The sequence below is a fragment of the Carcharodon carcharias genome, chromosome 4, assembly GCF_017639515.1.
Source record: "Carcharodon carcharias isolate sCarCar2 chromosome 4, sCarCar2.pri, whole genome shotgun sequence".
In the NCBI taxonomy this organism is placed as follows: Eukaryota; Metazoa; Chordata; class Chondrichthyes; order Lamniformes; family Lamnidae; genus Carcharodon; species Carcharodon carcharias.
In genome coordinates this window covers 73341362-73359917 of record NC_054470.1, presented here as the reverse complement: position 1 = coordinate 73359917, position 18556 = coordinate 73341362, and the positions used below count along the sequence as shown (strand labels likewise).

General features: G+C 44.6%; 2 protein-coding genes across 4 annotated transcripts in view; one reads left to right on the top strand and one right to left on the bottom strand.

The window, feature by feature from the left end:
* The window catches only part of ak3 (adenylate kinase 3), a 152005-nt gene that overhangs the window by 49051 nt on the left and 84398 nt on the right, over nt 1-18556 (bottom strand). The window lies entirely within an intron of this gene.
* Nucleotides 7690-18556, top strand: part of cdc37l1 (cell division cycle 37-like 1) — a 37341-nt gene continuing 26474 nt past the window's right edge. For 2 of the 3 annotated variants that reach the window (XM_041185925.1, XM_041185924.1), the window contains exon 1: nt 7690-7879. In XM_041185925.1, the coding sequence (XP_041041859.1) occupies nt 7760-7879 (120 nt within the window). In that variant the 5' untranslated portion in view covers nt 7690-7759. Of the gene's footprint in view, nt 7880-17651; nt 17862-18556 lie in introns of all 3 variants that reach the window. The other variant, XM_041185926.1, reaches the window with a different exon arrangement.

Genomic DNA, 18556 nt, shown 5'->3' with positions numbered 1-18556 from the left:
AGTGCACCTGCAAGGACATTGTCCCATCCTGGGATGTGGAAGATTTAGGTGACTTAGGAAGATTCGAAGGATTCTTCATGGGGATGTTTATTCAGTGCTAGAGTTCTGAATTTTCCTCCAATGGCCTAAGCAAAGCCATTGATTTCAGAGCTCTGCCTGTCCAACTCCTGATTTAAGTGTCCTCTAAAGGATCTGTGGGTTTTAAAGAGTGGTTAGCACTCAGGGGTCAAGCTGTTCTGAACAACCTGCAGGGGAATCGTGGGCATCTGACTCTGTGAGTGCCAGGCCCTTGGATCATAAAGTTGTCCAGCTTAGCTCCTGCCTGTCCACCTTAGTAACCTGTGGACTCAGCTGTTCAAATCCAGGGACTGCGGTTCATCTGATTGCCAGGAAATTGAGGTGTTTTAGAGGGATTTTGGCCTCTTTAAGGGATTCTAGTTCAGCGTTCGGTTCAGGTACAAGTACAACTGAACTGTTCCAACTTGTGTTGCTGGGTGCTTTGGGTTGGCATGGCAACAGGTGGCAGCCCGCTCCTGAACTTGGGCCAGCCCTCACAATCTCTTTTCCTGCTTTAGGACTACTCTGGTCCCTATTTAATTTTGGGATACTCTATGAATCTATTTAAGGTTCTAGTGGCCTACTCTGGACTTCTTTTAACTTTTAATGGCCTGGCTTTGGCCTTGTTACACTCAGGCTGCCCTCAATCAAGGTTTATGTGTGCTATTTCACCTTTCTAGGCCTCTGGACCTTCCCCAGCTTTCTGCTTGTCTGCAGATTTCTGCTGGTTGATTTTGGCCTATTTTTCTTTTGCTGGCTAACATCTTACTGCCAGCCAAATCATTCCCAGGAGGGAAATCAATTCCTGCCAATGGTAGTTTGGGGACAATTCCTGCTCTAACCAGGCCAGAAACAAGATCACACTCTAGGAGGACCTTAGGGAGGGGTGCAAACACAGATCCTCCTTCCACCCCACTGATCAGGGCTTTGGCCTTCAGGAAGGACTTGGGAGTAGGTTTAAGTTTCCATATAGTCATTTGCTAGTACAAAACTTGAATATTGCTGATAAAAGAGACACGTCTAACCTGTTCACCTTGCACTCATCAGGACTCTTGCAAGGATACCAAAAAAAAAGGGGGAAAACAACAATTTATACTGTATTTGAAAAGAATGCAGATTGGTTGACAAGTAGTGTTGCCATGGAGAATGCACCACTGGTGGTGACTGACAGTTAACTGCCAAGCATGGTTTAAATTTCAAACCACTCACATGTGGATATATAAATGTATGTATTATAAAAATGTTGAGTGTGAGGTCTTAGCCCTGTTATAGCAGCATGAAACAAATGGGTAAATTAATGGCAGAAAAGGGTTAAATGGGTGACAATGATAGCAGAAAATGAATTACAATGATAGAACACATGAACATAAGAAGTTGGAGCAGGAGTAGGCCATTTCATCCCTTGAGCCTGCTCTGCCGTTCAATAAGAACCTGATAGTGGCCTTAACTCCACTTCCCTGTCTGCCTGCCATAACTCTTGATTTCCATGTAGAACAAAAATCTGTCTAACTCTGCCTAGAATATATTTAATGACCCAACCTCCGCTGATCTCTTGGGTAGGTAATTCCAAAGATTAACGACCCCCCAAAAGATGAAATTCCTCCACATCTCCGTCTTAAATGGGAGAACCATTAATCTGAATCTGTACTCCTAGTTCTAGATTCCCCTATGAGAGGAAACACCTTCTCACAATATCTAACCTGTCAAGCCCCTTCAGAATCTTATATGTTTAAGCTCTCCTCACAACTTGCTCTCACACCTATCTTTGTATTGTCAGCAAATTTTGCTACAATATAGTCAGTCCCTTCATCCAAGCCATTCATATAGATCGTAAATAGTTGAGGCCTCAGCACTGATCCCTGTTGCACCCCACTAATTACAGTCTGCCAACTTGAAAATAACTAATTTCTTCTGATTGCTTTCTGTTAGCTATCTCTACCCATGCAGATATATTACTGCCAACACCATGAGCACATATGGTTTATAGAAATCTTTTACATTTTTTAAAAATTAATTTCACGGAATGTGGGCTTCACTGGCTGGGCCCGCATTTATTACCCATCCCTAGTTGCCCTTGAGAAGGTGGTGGTGAGCTGCCTTCTTGAACTGCTGCAGTCCATGTGGTGTAGGTACACCCACAGTGCTGTTGGGAAGGGAGTTCCAGGATTTTGACTCAGTGATAGTGAAGGAATGGTGATATATTTCCAAGTCAGGATGGTGAGTGACTTGAAGGGGAACTTGCAGGTGGTGGTGTTCCCATCTATCTGCTGCCCTTGTCTTTCCAGATGGTAGTGGTCATATGATTGGGAGGTGCTGTCAAAGGAGCCATGGTGAATTCCTGCAGTACATCTTGTAGATGGTACACACTGTTGCTACTGTGCATCAGTGGTGGAGGGACTGAATATTTGTGGATGTGGTGCCAATCAAGTGGGCTGCTTTGTCCTGGATAGTGTCAAGATTCTTGAAACACTCAAGAGCTGCACTCATACAGGCAAGTGGGGAGTATTCCATCACACTCCTGACTTGTGCCTTTTAGATGGTGGACAGGCTTTGGGGAGTCAGGAGTTGAGTTACTTGTCACACAATTCCTAGCTTCTGACCTGCTCTTGTAGCCACAGTATTTATATGGCTAGTCCAGTTCAGCTTCTGGTCAATGGTAACGCCCAGGATGATGATAGTGGGTGGTTCAGTGATGGTAATGCCATTGAACATCAAGGGGGATGGTTGGATTCTCTCTTGTTGGAGAAGGTCATTGCCTGACACTTGTGTGGCATGAATGTTACTTTCCACTTGTCAGCCCCAGCCTTGATATTGTCCAGGTCTTTCTGCATTTGGACATGGACTGCTTCATTTTTCTGAGGATTCGTGAATGGTGCTGAACATCATGCAATCATCAGTGAACATCCTTATTTCCGACCTTATGATATGAGGTAGGTCATTGATGAAGCAGCTGAAGATGGTGGGCCTGAGAACATTACCCTGAGGAACTCCTGCATTGATGTCTTGGAGCTGAGATGACTGACCTCCAACAACCACAACCGTCTTCCTTTGTGCTGGGTATGACTCCAACCAGCAGAGAGTTCTCTCCCTGATTTCCATTGACTCCAGTTTTGCTAGGTCTCCTTGATGCCACACTCTGTCAAATGCTACCTTGATGTCAAGGGCAGTCACTCTCACCTCACCTCAGGATTTCAGCTCTTTTGTCCATGTTTGACCCAAGGCTATAATGAGGTCAGGAGCTGGGTTGCGCTGACAGAACCCAAACTGGGCGTCAGTAATCATGTTATTGCTAATCAAGTGCTGCCTTGATAGCACTGTTGATGACCCCTTCCAATACTGTACTGATGATTGACAGTAGACTGATGGGCGGTAATTGGTCGTGTTGGATTTGTCCTGCTTTTTGTGTACAGGACATACCTGGGCAATTTTCCACATAGCTGAGTAGATGCCAGTGTTATAGCTGTTCTGGAACAGTTTGGCTAGGGGCACAGTGAGTTCTGGAGCACAAATCTTCAGTACTATTGCCGGAATATTGTCAGGGCCCATAGCCTTTGCAGTATCTGTTGCCTTCAGCCATTTCTTGATATCATGTGGAGTGAATTGAATTGGCTGAAGACTGGCATCTGTGATGCTGGGGACCTCAAGAGGAAGCTGAGATGGATCATCCACTTGTCACTTCTGGCTGAAGGTTGTAGCAATTGCTTCAGCCTTATCATAGGCACCTCTGTACTGAGCTCTTCCATCATTGAGGATGGGGATACTTGAGGAGCCTCCTCCTCCAGTGAGTTGTTTAATTGTCCACCACCATTCACAACTGGATGTGGTAGGGCTGCAGAGCTGAGATCTGATCCGTTGGTTGTGGGATCGCTTAGCCTTGTCGATCACTTCCTGCTTATGGGGTGTCTAGGTGGATGCCGGGTTGTCTATCCAGTTTCATTCCTTTTTTGTGACTTTGTGGTGGTTTGTTATAACTGAGTGGCTTGCTAGGTCATTTCAGAGGGCATGTAAGAATCAACCACATTGCTGTGGGTCTGGAGTCATGTGTAGACCAGACCAGGCAAAGACGACAGGTTTCCTTCCCTAAATGATATTTGTGAATCAGATGGGTTTTTACAACAATCAACAATGGTTCCATGGTCACCATTAGACTTTTATTTCTAGATTTTTATCAAATTCAAATTCCACCATCTGCCATGGTGGGATTTGAACCCCGGTCCCCAGAGCATTCCCCTGGGTCTCTGGATTACTAGCCCAGTGACATGGAACCTTATTTGGAAATACAAATACACCACATCCACTGGTTGCCCTTTATCTGTCCTGCTCATTACATCTTCAAAGAACTCTAATAAATTTGTCAACCATGATTGCCCTTTGTCATGAAATCCATTGATCTTTGTGTCACTGGGTATTAAATTAGCAGTCTGTCGGGATTGAAATATTTAAGATACAGGATGTTCCAGTGCAAGTTACATTGGTTCCTGCCTAGTAACAAGTGTGGGGCCCTCTGGGAGTGTTTTGATAGGTCATTACATCAGGTTCAAGAGTCAGTGAACAGCTTTTCTTGGGGCAGTTAGTTTTGTGAGTCTGCCAGTCAACAAGTGCCACTGAGACAGGGATAGGCAGAGGTCCCAGTTTAAGTTGAGTTTAAAACTTATAGAAAGAGCTGCAAGGAACAGACTTTAAGTAAAGAAGGCTATTGGGGTAAAGGTACCCCTTTAGAGCAGTGGGTGCTGCTTGGTACGATCATAGACCTGAAAGTGTGCTTGTAAGCTCATGTTTGAGGGTACTCGAGAATCCAGGGAAAAGGAATCTCGGTAGGTGTGATTGAAACCCTACGAGTTGGGCCATCGTTTAAGGCATCCGAGTGGGAGCAACCTTTGGAGAGAATTCCAAGGAGAGATCTTCAAAGGTGGAGATTGGGAACCCTCGTGAAAAAGATGAAATTTCAGGGAGATCGGTTGGCTCAGAAGGTGACTAACGTCTGGGTAGTTTGTTTGTTGAGAAATCCATGGAATCTGTTTTGGTTTCATCTGTCATTTACTCTGTAGTGTGGTGTGTCTGCGCACAGTTTGTCTGTTAATTTTCATGTATCTCATACATACCCTTAATGTTAGTGTGTAAGATACATATTGTAAATTGTTTTACATTTCTGAACTTGTATTGTAAAGTTTGTTTTTGTTTGTTCAAAACCTGTGGAATCTTGTAGCTTTATTTCAAAAGCAGATGTCTTGAATCTCAACCTTTATTTACTCTAAACAAAATGTTATCGGTCCCTAACCGGATCTCCCCTCATATCCTGAGGTCCGGCCAAGGATTGTAATACCATTCATAAAACTGTGCTGACTCTGTCTGATTGTATTATGATTTTCTAAATGCTCTGCAAATAGCCTCTTAATAATGGTGTCTAGAATTTTCCTAATGATAGATGTTAGGTTAAGTGGTTTAAAGTCTCCTACTTTCCATCTCCCTCTTTTCTTGAATAGGAGTGTCACATTTCTGGTTTTTCGATTGATTGGGACCCTTCCAGAATGTAGGGAATTTTAGAAGTTTAGAACCAATACATCCACTATCTCTGTAGCCACTTCTTTTAAGAATCTAGGATGGAGGCCATATGGTTCAGGGGACATGTCAGCCTTTTGTTCCATTAGTTTTCCTAGTACATTTTCTCTAGTGATAGTGATTGTTTTGAGTTTCTACCTCCCTTTTGCATATTGATTTTCTATTATTTTTGGGATTTTTTTGTGTCTTTTACATGAAAACGGATACAGAATACATGTACAAAGTGTTTGCCATTTCCTTGTTTTCTGTTAATTCCCCAGTCTCATCTTCCAAGGAACCAACATTTCCTTTAGCTACTCATATCCTTTTTATATGCTGGTAGAAGCTCTCACTGTCTGTTTTTATATTTCTTGCTACTTTACTCATATTCAAATTTCTCCTTCTTTATTATTGTTTTAGTCATCTTTTTCTGGTTTCTAAAATGTTCTCAATCTTCTAGCCTACCAAGAATCTTTACAGTATTGCATGCCTTTTATTTCAATTTGATACCATCCTTAACTTTCTTAAAAACAATAAAACTGCAGATGCTGGAAATCCAAAACAAAAACAAAAACAGAATTACCTGGAAAAACTCAGCAGGTCTGGCAGCATCGGCAGAGAAGAAAAGAGTTGACGTTTTGAGTCCTCATGACCCTTCGACAGAACTTGTTCTGTCGAAGGGTCATGAGGACTCGAAACGTCAACTCTTAACATTCTTAGTTAGCCATGGCAGATGTTTCTTGCCAAGCATTTCTTTCTCAGTGGTGTATATCTTTGTTGAGAGTTATGAAATATCTCATTAAGTCTATGCCACTAATTCTCTACTGTCTTACCTTTTAACCTATTTTCCAGTCTACTTCAGCCAACTCTGCCTTCATACCTAAGTAATTGCCTTTATTAAAGTTTAAGACACTAGCTTCAAACCTAAGTTTCTCACCCTCAAAAGGAATGTCAAATTCTATCATGTTATGATCACTCTTGCCTAGAGGATCCTGTACTATATGATCATAGGAAGCATAGCATGGGATAAATTTATGACAATAATAGAGGAAGATGGATTGCAATGATAGGGGTAAATGGATTGTAATGAAATGGGTAAGTGGATTGCAATGTTAGATTTTTTTATTATTCATTCATGGGACAGCTAGGCCAGCATTTATTGCCCATCCCTAATTGCCATTGAGAAGGTGGTGAGCTGCCTTCTTGAACCACTGCAGTCCGTATGGTGTAGGTATATCCACAGTGCATTTAGGGAGAGAGTTCCAGAAGGAATGGCAATATATTTCCAAGTCAGGATGGTGAGTGGCTTGGAGGGGAATTTCCGGGTGGTGGTGTTCCCATGTGTCTACTGCCCTCGTCCTTCTAGATGGTAGTGGTCGTGAGCTTGGGAGGTGCTGTCGAAGGAGCCATGGTGACTTCCTGCAATGCATCTTGTAGATGGTTGACATTGCTGCCACTGTTTGTCAGTGGTTGAGGGAGTGAATGTTTGTGGATGGGGTGTCAATCAAATGGGCTGCTTTGTCCTGGATGGTGTCAAGCTTTTTGAATGCTGTTGGAGCTGCAGTCATCCAGGCAAGTGGATAGTATTCCAACACACTCCTGACTTGTGCCTTGTAGGCTTTGGGGAGTCAGGAGGTGAGTTACTCACTGCAGGATTCCTAGCCTCTGACTTGCTCTTGCAGCCACCATATTTATATGGCTAGTCCAGTTCAGTTTCTGGTCAATGGTAACCCCCAAGATGCTGATAAATGGATTGTAATGATAGAGGTAAATGGATGAAAATGATGGGGTGAATGGATTGCAATGATGGGAATAAATTGATTGCAATGATCAGGATAAATGGATTGCAATGATAGGGTTAAATGGATTGAAATAGTGGGGGTAAACGGATTGCAGTGTTGATGAGTGGCAATTGAGGTGAGCGCTTTACGGAGATTTTCTGGAGATTGTATTTTGATAATCTTTGACTTCCTAGAGCGAAACAGCAGCGAACAACGTTGAAAGGTCCACTTTGCTCCTGGAACCTCTGCTGCAGGGAAGCAAGACACGCAGTGGTAGCCACTGCGCAGGCGTGGAAGGGGTGGTCATGTGACGGCGGGGCCGCGGTGATCACGTGCTCCGGGCCGCTTTGTTACACTGGGGCTGGCGCGGCTGCTCTGGGAGGATGATGGATTATCGGCCTGGCTTTCCTGCAGCCGCTTCAGACAACGACGACGACGAGGAGGAAGAAGAGGAAGAAGGACAAAGATATAAACTCCTCCCTAACATGGCGTGTCAAAGTCAGGTATTGTTCTTCAGCACGCCTGCGATGCTGATTAGTTCGTAACTAGGAACCCAGTTACATATAACAGCATCATTCATCCTCCAACAAAATAGACTCAGTCTCTGAATCCTCCAATGTTTTTGTTCCTCTGTAGAGCTGTAAAATTATCCTTGGTTAGCACCTGAATGCATTGTAACTAGTGTCGTGTCTCTGGTCTTAGGGTGAAATGACATTCTACAAAGGAGTTTGAAGTTGCGGTTATCGTTGAATCCAGTGGCATAGGTGTAAAGGGTTGAGGTCAGAGTTTTAGGAGCTAGTAAAAAGTTGAAGATCAGGACCTCAAATGCAAAAATTTTTGCATTACTCCCAATGCCCATGAACTAGTGAATATAGAAGTGGACAGAGAAGTGATGCCGGAGAGTGAGCTTCTGATTCATGGGTATTGGGTTTTCTGGGAGAGGGAGGACCTGTGCAAGCTGAGTGGGTTACACCTGAGAAGGACAGGGAATAATATCTTTCTGGAGAGGTTAATTGGAGATTTGTGGGAGGGCTTACACTCTGGAGCTGCCCCCCACATTAGTTTAATAGCAGAGAGGGGAGACAAGGTGTGTAGAAAGTGTAGGACCTAAGAGCAGGAATAGGCCATTTGGCCCTTTGACCCCGCTCCACCAATCAGTAAGATCATGGCTGATGTGGTTGTGGTCTCAGCTCCACTTTCCTGTCTGCGCCCTAAAATCCTTGACACACTTGTCTAACAAAAATCTATTTAGCTCAGCCTTAATAAATTTAATAACCCACTACCTTCTGGGGAAGATGCTATGTATCTGAGCTGCAGTCACACCTTGGTCTCTGGAGAAAAAAAAGAGCGCTTGCCATCCTGCCCTTCAATACTTTTAACATGGAAAACTTGTAGAATATAGAAGGCATGGACTGTAGGGATTACCCCTCAACTTTACAACGTCAACCACTTAAATAGCTAACAGATTTTAGAAGTTGTTTGGTGCTTAGTATTTCACTGTGCTTAGTATTGTAGTTGCCATTGAATATTGCTGTGTAGACATTGACATTTATACTGTAATCTATATAAAACTTCATTCAGTTTTTCCCAGTATTACACAAAGAGTGGAGATCAAGTATAGTCTTTGGTTGAAAATGGATGTGGAGGCACTGATGTAAGATGCCAAGCTATATAAACATAATTTAGGCCTTGTTTTATAGCTATACAGGACAGGCAGCCACAGAACAAAGAATAATGTAGAAGGAGCAGAAATTAGGTAGAGGAAGAAAGCAAAGCTGTAGGTCCCCTCTCAAAGTTTCAGTTACCTTCCTGAAAATCACAACTTTAAGTGAAACAACTTGGAGTGAATCAGCATTTTCCATTAAAACCAATACATTAAAACTAATGTAAAAGCTGTAGTTTGATTCTTTAGGACCTTCCTCATAAGAAAAAACATCATAGCCTTTAAGTTGAAATAATTTACATTGCCAAATTCCTATATTGGTAATTGGTAAATTAAATAACTTTTAAAATAAAATAAACTTAAAAATATAAAAGAAATATGGTAATTTCCTACTTGCAGCACCTCTCACTTGCTGCTGATCCTACTCACCTCGCATCCCACCTTCTAACGCTCTGGTCGCTGAGCCCCTTCCTCTCGCCAACCCTCCATTTCATGGCCTTTGTTGCTCCCTAACCCACCTTCTTGCCATTCCTTGGATTTGCACCCTCTCCAGCTCCCTAGCCCGCCCTCTCACGGCCGACCCTCCAGGCTTTGCGGCCTTTCCCCCTCCCCCTTCCCGTCCCACCCTCCCCCTCCCCCTTCCCGTCCCACCCTCCCCCTCCCCCTTCCCGTCCCACCCTCCCCCGTCCCCCTCCCCCGTCCCCCTCCCCCGTCCCTCTCCTCCTCCCCATCCCACCTTCCCCCCCCTCCCCTTCCCCCCCTTCCCCTCCCCCCCTTCCCCTCCCCCCCTTCCCCTCCCCCCCTTCCCCTCCCCCCCTTCCCCTCCCCCCACTTCCCCCCCTCCCCCCCCTTCCCCCCCTCCCCCCCCTTCCCCCCCTTCCCCCCCTCCCCCCCCCTCCCCCCCCCTTCCCCCCCTCCCCCCCTTCCCCCCTTCCCCTCCCCCCCCTTCCCCTTCCTGTCCCATCCTCCCCCTCCCCCTCCCCCTTCCTGTCCCATCCTTCCCCTTCCTGTCCCATCCTTCCCCTCCCCCTTCCCCTTCCCCTTCCCCTTCCCCTCCCCCTTCCCCTTCCCCTTCCCCTTCCCCTCCCCTTCCCCTCCCCCTCCCCCCTCCCCGTCCCCCCCTCCCCGTCCCCCCTTCCCCTCCCCCTCCCCCCCTCCCCCCCTCCCCGTCCCCCCCTCCCCCTCCCCCTTCCCGTCCCCCCCCTCCCCCTCCCCCTTCCTGTCCCCCCCTCCCCCTCCCCCTCCCCCTTCCTGTCCCACCCTCCCCCTCCCTGACTCTCCAGCTTGCTGCTTCCCTCACCTGGACCCTCGCTGTGATTACAGCCTCTGGCGATGAGCAGCAAAAGGCAGGAGGAGCAGCTTCAATTTACAGGAAGTTAATACTCTTCAGGTGGGCTTGTGATCAGCTTCACCCCTTCTTGATCAGAAACCTCCCATTCCACCCCCACCTGGGTTTTAAAGCCACCAGGAGCGGCTCCTATGTCCATAGTGCAAGCGAAGATGAATTAAGAGAAGCTGCTGCCCCGATGGTTTTACTGTGTCGGAGAGCATTTGTGTCCTGGCCCGGTGTCCCAGACATATTCAATGCATTGTTTTGTAATTTGTCTCATTGGCGGTATCAGGAATCTGTTACAAGGAGGTGTGAAGCTGGTTACAAACCCACTTGAAGAGAACTTAGCTCCTGCAAGTCGAAGCTGCTTCTCCTGCCCGTTGCCCCTTATCTCCAGAGCCCGTGTTCACAGCGAGGGTTCAGGAGAGGGAAGCAGCAAGCGGGAAAGTCGGGAGTGGGAGGGTCGACAAGAGGGTAGGTTGGGAGCGGAAGAGGCTGCTCCAAAATGGTGTTGAAATGCTTGTGTTAATGCAAGAAGTGTTACAAATAAGGTTGATGAGCTGCAGGTACAAGTTGCCACATAAGGAGTGGCTCTAACAGACACCTGGCTTGTACATGGGTAAAGGTGGGAACTAAACATTCCTGATTACAATGCATTTTTTGAGGGGTAAGGAAGAGACAAAATTCAGTGGTAGGTGTCACTACTGGTTATAATATTACAGTCTGACAGAGGAATGAGATAATAGCTTTTAAAGACTGTATCTGGTTTAGTATTCAAGTAGGAAGGCAAATGGTATGTCATCCTTTATTGCAAAGGGATTGGAGTATGAGTAAAAACATCTTGATGCAATTAAGTAGGACATTAGTGCGACTACACGTTGAGTTTTGGTTTCCTTACCCAAGGGAAGGATATACTTTCCCTTGAGGGAATGCATTGAAGGTTCATTAAATTGATTCCTGGAATGAGAAGATTGTTTTATGAGGAATGATTGAGTAAACTAGGTCTTGTCAGCTGTGGTAGCACTTTCGCCTGTTGCGTCACGAGGTTCCTGGTTCAAGTCCAACTGCAGTGTTCAGAGAGTGCTATACTGTTGGATGTGCCATCTTTCGATGAGGTGTTAAACTCAGGCTCTATTTACCCCCTCAGGTGGCTATAAAAGATCGTATGGCATTATTCTGAAGAAGGGCAAAGAAGTTATCCCATGCCCTGGCCAAAATTGATCTTTTAATCAACATCATAAAAAGCATATTTTGCACTCTTTCTCACATTACAGTTTGAGAGAGTTTGCTGTGTACAAATTGGCTCCAGTGTTTCTTACATTAAAGCAGTGACAGCATTTCAAAAGTACTTCATTTGAGCAGTGCAGTTCTTTGAGCTGTCTGGTGCTTGTGAAAAGTGCTACATAAAATTAAGTTTCTCTTTTTTCTAGTATGCCCTAGGAGGTGATCCATTTGATAATACACAAACTCATAAGGGATTTGTTAGATGCTGGGAGGATGTTTTCCCTGACTGGCAAGTCTAGAAGGAGAAGCCATGGTCTCAATAAGTCAGCCATTTAGGCCTGCGATGAGACATTTCTTCACTTGGTTTTGAATTTTTGCAGCTCTTTTCCCCATAGATCTGTGGATGCTCAGTCATTGAGTCTATGCAGGACAGAGATTGCTGGTTTTTGAGTACTAAGGGAATCGAGGAATATGCTGGTAGTGTAGGAAAGTAGAGTTAAGGTTGATGATCAGCTGTGATCATCTTCAATGGTGGGACAGGCCAGATGGTCTGCTCCTGCTTCTATTTCTCATAACATTTAACAGGGATGGTTGATGGAAGGTGTGCCATAAATGTATATATGGACTTTCAGAAGGCATTTGATAAAGCACTGCATAACAGACTTATTGAAATCTTAGGAAATGATACTAAGGGAACGGGGATAACATCGGTATGAAATTGATTAATGGATAAGAGATGGAGAGTAATGGTGAATGGATGTTTTTATGACAGGCTAAGTATACAGTGTGTTCTCCCGAAGGTATGTATTAGAAACATTGCTTTTCTCATATAAATGACTTGGACTTGGATGATCATGCACAATGTAATAAATAGTGAGAAGGACAGTAGTAGTCTTCAAGAGAACATAGACAGTTTAGTGCAATAGGCAGACATGTGGCAGCTGCAATTTAATGCAGATAAGTGTGAAGTGATGCACTTTGGGGGAAACAACAAAGGGAGGAATTGTAATTGAGTGGGCAACAAGGTAGCAGATGGAATATAGAGTACACAACTGGGTAGCAAGTGGAATATGATGTGGGGAATTGTGATTATCATTTTGATAGTAAGAATAGAACAGAATATTTTTTAAAAGGTGTGATTGTTATAAATATTGATGTTTAGAAGGACTTGTGTGTATTCATAGAAGGAACACAAAAAAATAGCATACAGGCACAACATGGTGACCAAGGCTGTGAACTGAATATCCAAGGGTACTCGATGTTTAGGAAGGGCAGGCAAAAAGGAAAAGGAGGTAGCATGTTAGTTAAGGATGAAATCAGTGCAATAGTGAGAGCGACCATTGGCTCAGAAAATCTAGATGTAGAATCAATCTGGGTGGATCTAAGAAGCAACAAGGGGCAGAAAGCATTAGTGGGTGTTGTCTATAGTCCTCCAAACAGTAGTGGTAAGATAGGGGCAGTATTGAACAGGAAATTAGAGTTGCATGTAACAAGGGTTCCACAGTAATCATGGGTGATTTTAATCTACATATAGACTGGGCAAACCAAATTAGAAGTAATACTGTGGTGGATGAATTCCTGGAGCGTGTACGAGATTTTCTTTAGTGGACAGGTTATCCTAGATTTGGTTTTGCGCAATGAGAAGGTGTTCATTAATCTTGTTGTGCAGGGTCCTTTAGAGAACAGTGACCATAACATGATAGAATTCTTCCTTAGGTTGGAAAGTGATGTAATCCAATCCAACACTAGGGTCCTGAATCTAAACAAAGGAAACTACAAAGATATGAGGTGTGAATTGGCTAAGATAGATTGGGGAACTTCATTAAAAGACATGATGTTGGATAGGAAATGGCTAATATTCAAGGAATGAATGTATGCAGAGAGAATCTAACCATCGGCCCTTGACATTCACTGGCATTACCATCGCTGGATCCCTCACTATCAACATCCTGGGGGGGGTTACCATTGACCAGCAACTGAACTGGACTAACCATATAAATACTGTATCTACAAGAGCAGGTCAGAGGCTAGGAATCCTGTGGTGAGTAACTCATCTCCTGACTCCCCAAAGCCTGTCCACCATCTACAAGGCACAAGTCAGGAGTGTGATGGAATACTTCACACTTGCCTGTATGAGTGCAGATCCCACAACACTCAAGAAGCTTGACACCGTCCAGGACAAAGCAGCCCACTTGATTGGTACCCTACCACAAACATTCACTCCCTCCATCACTGATGAACAGTGGCAGCAGTGTGTAGCATCTACAGGATGCACTGCAGGAACTCTTCAAAGCTTCTTAAGCAGCACCTTCCAAACTCATGACCGCTACCATCTAGAAGGATAAGGGCAGCAGATACTGAGAGCATCACTACCTGGAATCGAACCCCCCCTTCCCCAAGACACTCACTATCCTGAATTATATTGTTGTTTGTTCACTGTTGCTGGGTCAAAACCCTGGAACTCCCTCCCTAACACCACTGTGCGTCTGCCTACACCACGGGGCCTGTAGCGGTTCAAAAAGGCAGCTCACCACCAGCTTCTTGAGGGTAAGCATTGTCTTTTGCACTGATGTGCTGGGCTCCCCCATCATTGAGGATGGGGATATTTGTGGAGCCGCCTCCCCCAGTGAGTTCTTCAATTGTCCACCATTCACAGTGACAGGACTGCAAATCTTTGATCTGATCTGTTTGTTGTGGGATTGCTTCACCAGGTTAACACCTCATTTGTGATATGCCTGATGCTGCTTCTGGCATGTCCTCCTGCACTCTTCATTGAATCAGGGTTGATCACCTGGTTTGATGGTAATGGTAGAGTGGGGGATATGCCGGGCCATGAGGTCGCAGGTTGTGTTTGAGTACAATTCTGCTGCTGCTGATGGCCCACTGCCTCATGGATGCCTAGTTTTGAATTGCTAGATCTGTTTGAAATCTAGCCCATTTAGCACAGTTGTAGTGCCACACAACATGATGGAGGGTATCCTCAATATGAGGACAGGACTTTGTCTCCACAAGGACTGTGCGGTGGTCACTCCTACCAATACTGTCATTGATAGATACATCTGTGACTGGTAGATTGGCGAGGGTGAGGTCAAGTATGTTTTTTCCCTCTTGGTTCCTTCACCACCTGCCACAGACCCCAGCCTAGCAGCTATGTCCTTTAGGACTCGCCCAGCTCGGTCTGTAGTGGTGCTACCAAGTCACTCTTGATGGACATTGAAGTCCCCTGCCCAGAGTAAATTCTGCGCCCTTGCTACTCTGTGCTTCCTCCAAGTGGTGTTCAACATGGATTCATCAGCTGAGGGTGGGGGATGGTAGGTGGTAATCAGCAGGAGGTTTCCTTGCCCATGTTTGACCTGATGCCTTGATCCTTCATAGGGTCCAGAGTCGATGTTGAGAACTTCCACGGCAGCTCCCTCCCGACTGTATACCACTGTGCCACCACCTCTGCTGGATCTGTCCTGTCGGTGGGGCAGGACATTCCCAGGGATGGTGATGGTGGTATCTGGGAATGATCTATAAGGTATGATGTCATGAGTGTGACTATGTCAGGGTGTTGCTTGATTAGTCTGTGGGGCAGCCTACAGACAACTTTGGCACAAACCTACCCTCCAGATGTTAATAAGGAGGACTACAGGGTTGACAGGGCTGGGTGTGCCATTGTCATTTCCGGTGCCTAGGTCAGTGACGAGTGATCTGTCTGCTTTCGTTCCTTTTTGTAGACTTCGTATGGGTTTGGTACACCTGAGTGGCTTTCTAGGCCATTTCATGGGGCATTTAAGAGTGAACCACATTGCTTTGGGTCTGGAGTCACACGTAGGCTAGAACCAGGTAAGGCCGGCAGATTTCCTTCCTTGAAGGACTTTAGTGAACCAGATGGTTCGCCATGAAACAATCGACAGTGGTTTCATGGTCACTTACTGAGTCTAGCTTTTTAAATTCCTGATTTCTTATCAGAATTTAAATTACATCAGCTGCCGAGGGGACATTCAAACCCCTGTCCCTAGATCAATTGCCCGGGCCTCTGGATTACTAGCCCAGTGACATTACCACTACACCACTGCCTCTCCCTTTCTTCCTTGGGCCCTACCCTATCTGTGTGCCAAGGTTTTTTGAGAGTCGTCCATGTGTTTTTGAGATATATTGTTTACAGAGTGACAAACAGGTGAAAACATTACCTCCGCCACTGAAGATGTATAGAGGTAATTAGGAAAGCAAATGACATTCTGCCCTTTATTGCAAGGGGATTGGAGTATGGGATTAAGGAAGTCTTGATACAGTGTTAAGGTCTTTGGTGAGACCACATCTAGAATACCGTGTGCAGTTTTAGTCCTCATATTTAAGGAAGGATATACTTGCACTAGAGATGGTACATAGAAGGTTTACAAGATTGGTTCCTGGAATGAGAGGGTTGTCCTATGACGAGAGGCTGGATAAATTGGGCCTATACTGTCTGGAGTTTAAAAGGATGAGAGTTGACCTTGTTGAAACATACAAGGTTCTGAAGGGGCTTGACAGGGTAGACAAAGGTTGTTTCCCCTGGCTGGGGGGGTCTAGAACATGGAGGCACAATCTCAGGATAAGGAGCATTTAGGCATGAGATGAGGAGAAATTTCTTCTCTCAAAGGGTGTGAATCTTTAGAATTCTCAACCTCAGAGGGTTGTGGATATTCCATCATTGAATATATTTACGACTGTGATAGTCAGATTTTTGGTGTCTCAGAGTCGAGGGATATGGGGAGTGGGCGAAAAGTGGAGTTGAAGCAGGACATCAGCCATGAATGTGTTGAATGGCCGAGCAAGTTTGGGGCTAAATGGTGTACTCCTCCTTTTCCTTATGTTTTCAATCTATGCTGTTTTGAAGGGTTGCAAGAGCAGAGAGCACTGGGGGCGAGTATTCCTAAATTGTTTAAGGTAGCAAGTTTATAAAGCAGTTAAAGTGTCTGATCTACTTGGCTTTGTAATTAGGGGTGTTGAATACTCCCAACAGCACTCGAAGCTTGACACCATCCAGGACAAAGCCTGCTTTATTGGCATCCCATCCACAAACATTCACTCCTTCCACACAGTGGCAGCAGTGTGTACCATCTAATGCACTGCAGGAACTCGCCAAGGTGCCTTAGACAGATGGGAGAAGAGACTTTAAGATTTCTACCAAAAGTGTGAAAATATGCTTCCTGTTTGTTCCTGGATGGCCGAGCTTCAGTTTGTAAGAATTTGCCTCCTTGTTCTGGATTCTCCCAGAGAAACATTTTTTTGTATCAATTGCATTGAATCCTTTTAATCCTTGGATCAGATCACCTGTCAATGTTCTATAATCGTGGGAATACAAGTAAAATTTAACCCCCTAAGATTAATTATCATCTCTCATATCTAATGGCAGAGAATGAATATTCTGCTCTTCCATTAGTTTTTCAGCTGTCTGGGAGAGCTGTGCTAATCAAATGAACAGTGGTTGCAAAGGACTGAAGTCCTCATATTTTAGGTCGTCTGCAAAATGGTAGTGCTCCCAACTTTGCAAGGCGTGCCAATATTATGAAAGATAAGATTCCTTTTCCCCAATACATCTATGGAAAAGGTGATGTGCACACAATCTCCAGTAGGACACTTTGCTCAGCCCTAGCACGTCATGAGAAGCACTTCTGAAAGAGCAAAGGTTATAACCTCGATGCCACACATCGAATCTTGTACCAAGTGAAGTAGAGGTCAACTTTGAAAAATCTGATCCACTGATCTGCCTTGTTCCAAATTATTAAGAGGCATTTGCAACTTTTTAGTTAGTTTGCGGTGAGAGGCAGTTAATTGGTAAAAACACTTAAACATCCATCATTTTCATAACCAAAGAGCAGGTCAATAACGTCAGGATGCGTAGCACACAATACATGTCTTGCTGACATCATTCTTGCACTGCACTGCATGTCTGGTCTCCATTTTCAGCTGGTAATAAAAAGTAACGTTGTACAATTTGCATGTTTAAGGTAACCTGGCTTGCTTTAAGTACTGCTGCAAGGTCTTATACTCTACATAGTATGAGAAATATCACTCTTTCATTTTTGGTTAGAAGACAAAAAGTGCACTGTCACTGTTATCAAACTGACAGTCCCGTACAGGCTGAGTTGAACCAAAGGTCGAATTGGGTCACACATCGAGCCATTCAAATATCAGGGCCGAGGGCACAGCGACAGAGAAAAAAAAACAGCCTGGAGTTTGAGCACGGTACAGAGTTTCAAAAAAAATTCAACAAGGACCGAACACCAGGACAGGCAGTAGCGTAAGTTGGAAGTAAAAATTTAATTAACTTATGACTTAAACTAGATCAACTAATTAGTTAAAAATCAAAGTTGATCAAAAGTAAAAACTTTAATTAATAAAACAACCCAGCCTATCAAATCTTTCTTCGTGGCTGAAGTTCTCCAATCCTGGCAACGTCCTCATTTCCTCTGTACCCTCTCTAGTGATCAGATCCTTACTGTGGCCAGAACTAGACACAGTACTCTAGATTCAGCCCAGCTATATTCTATATAGTTCTAGCATAACCCCTCTGCTTTTAGACCCTATGCCTCAGTCAATAAAGGAAAACATGCAGATAAGATGGCACACTACATGTACCTTCAGGGATCTGCAGACAAGCACTCCAAGATCCCTCTGTTCCTTCTCAGTACTCTACCATTTATTGTGTATTCCATGGCTTTGCTTACCTTCCACAAATGCATGACCTCTCATTTCTCCAGGATGAATTCCATTGGCCACTTTTCTACCCACCTAAACAGTCCGTTGATATATTGCTGCAGTCAACAGCTCTCTTCATCATCAACCACATGGCCAATTTTTTATATCTGCAAACAGGCTTCATATGAATCATGCTGAGACCAGTGCCCTGGTGAATCGTATCACTAGGGTCGTAGATAGGGCTTTAAACTAATTAGTGCGAGAGAGGGTTCAATTGAAGGGAAGTTTAGAAAATCA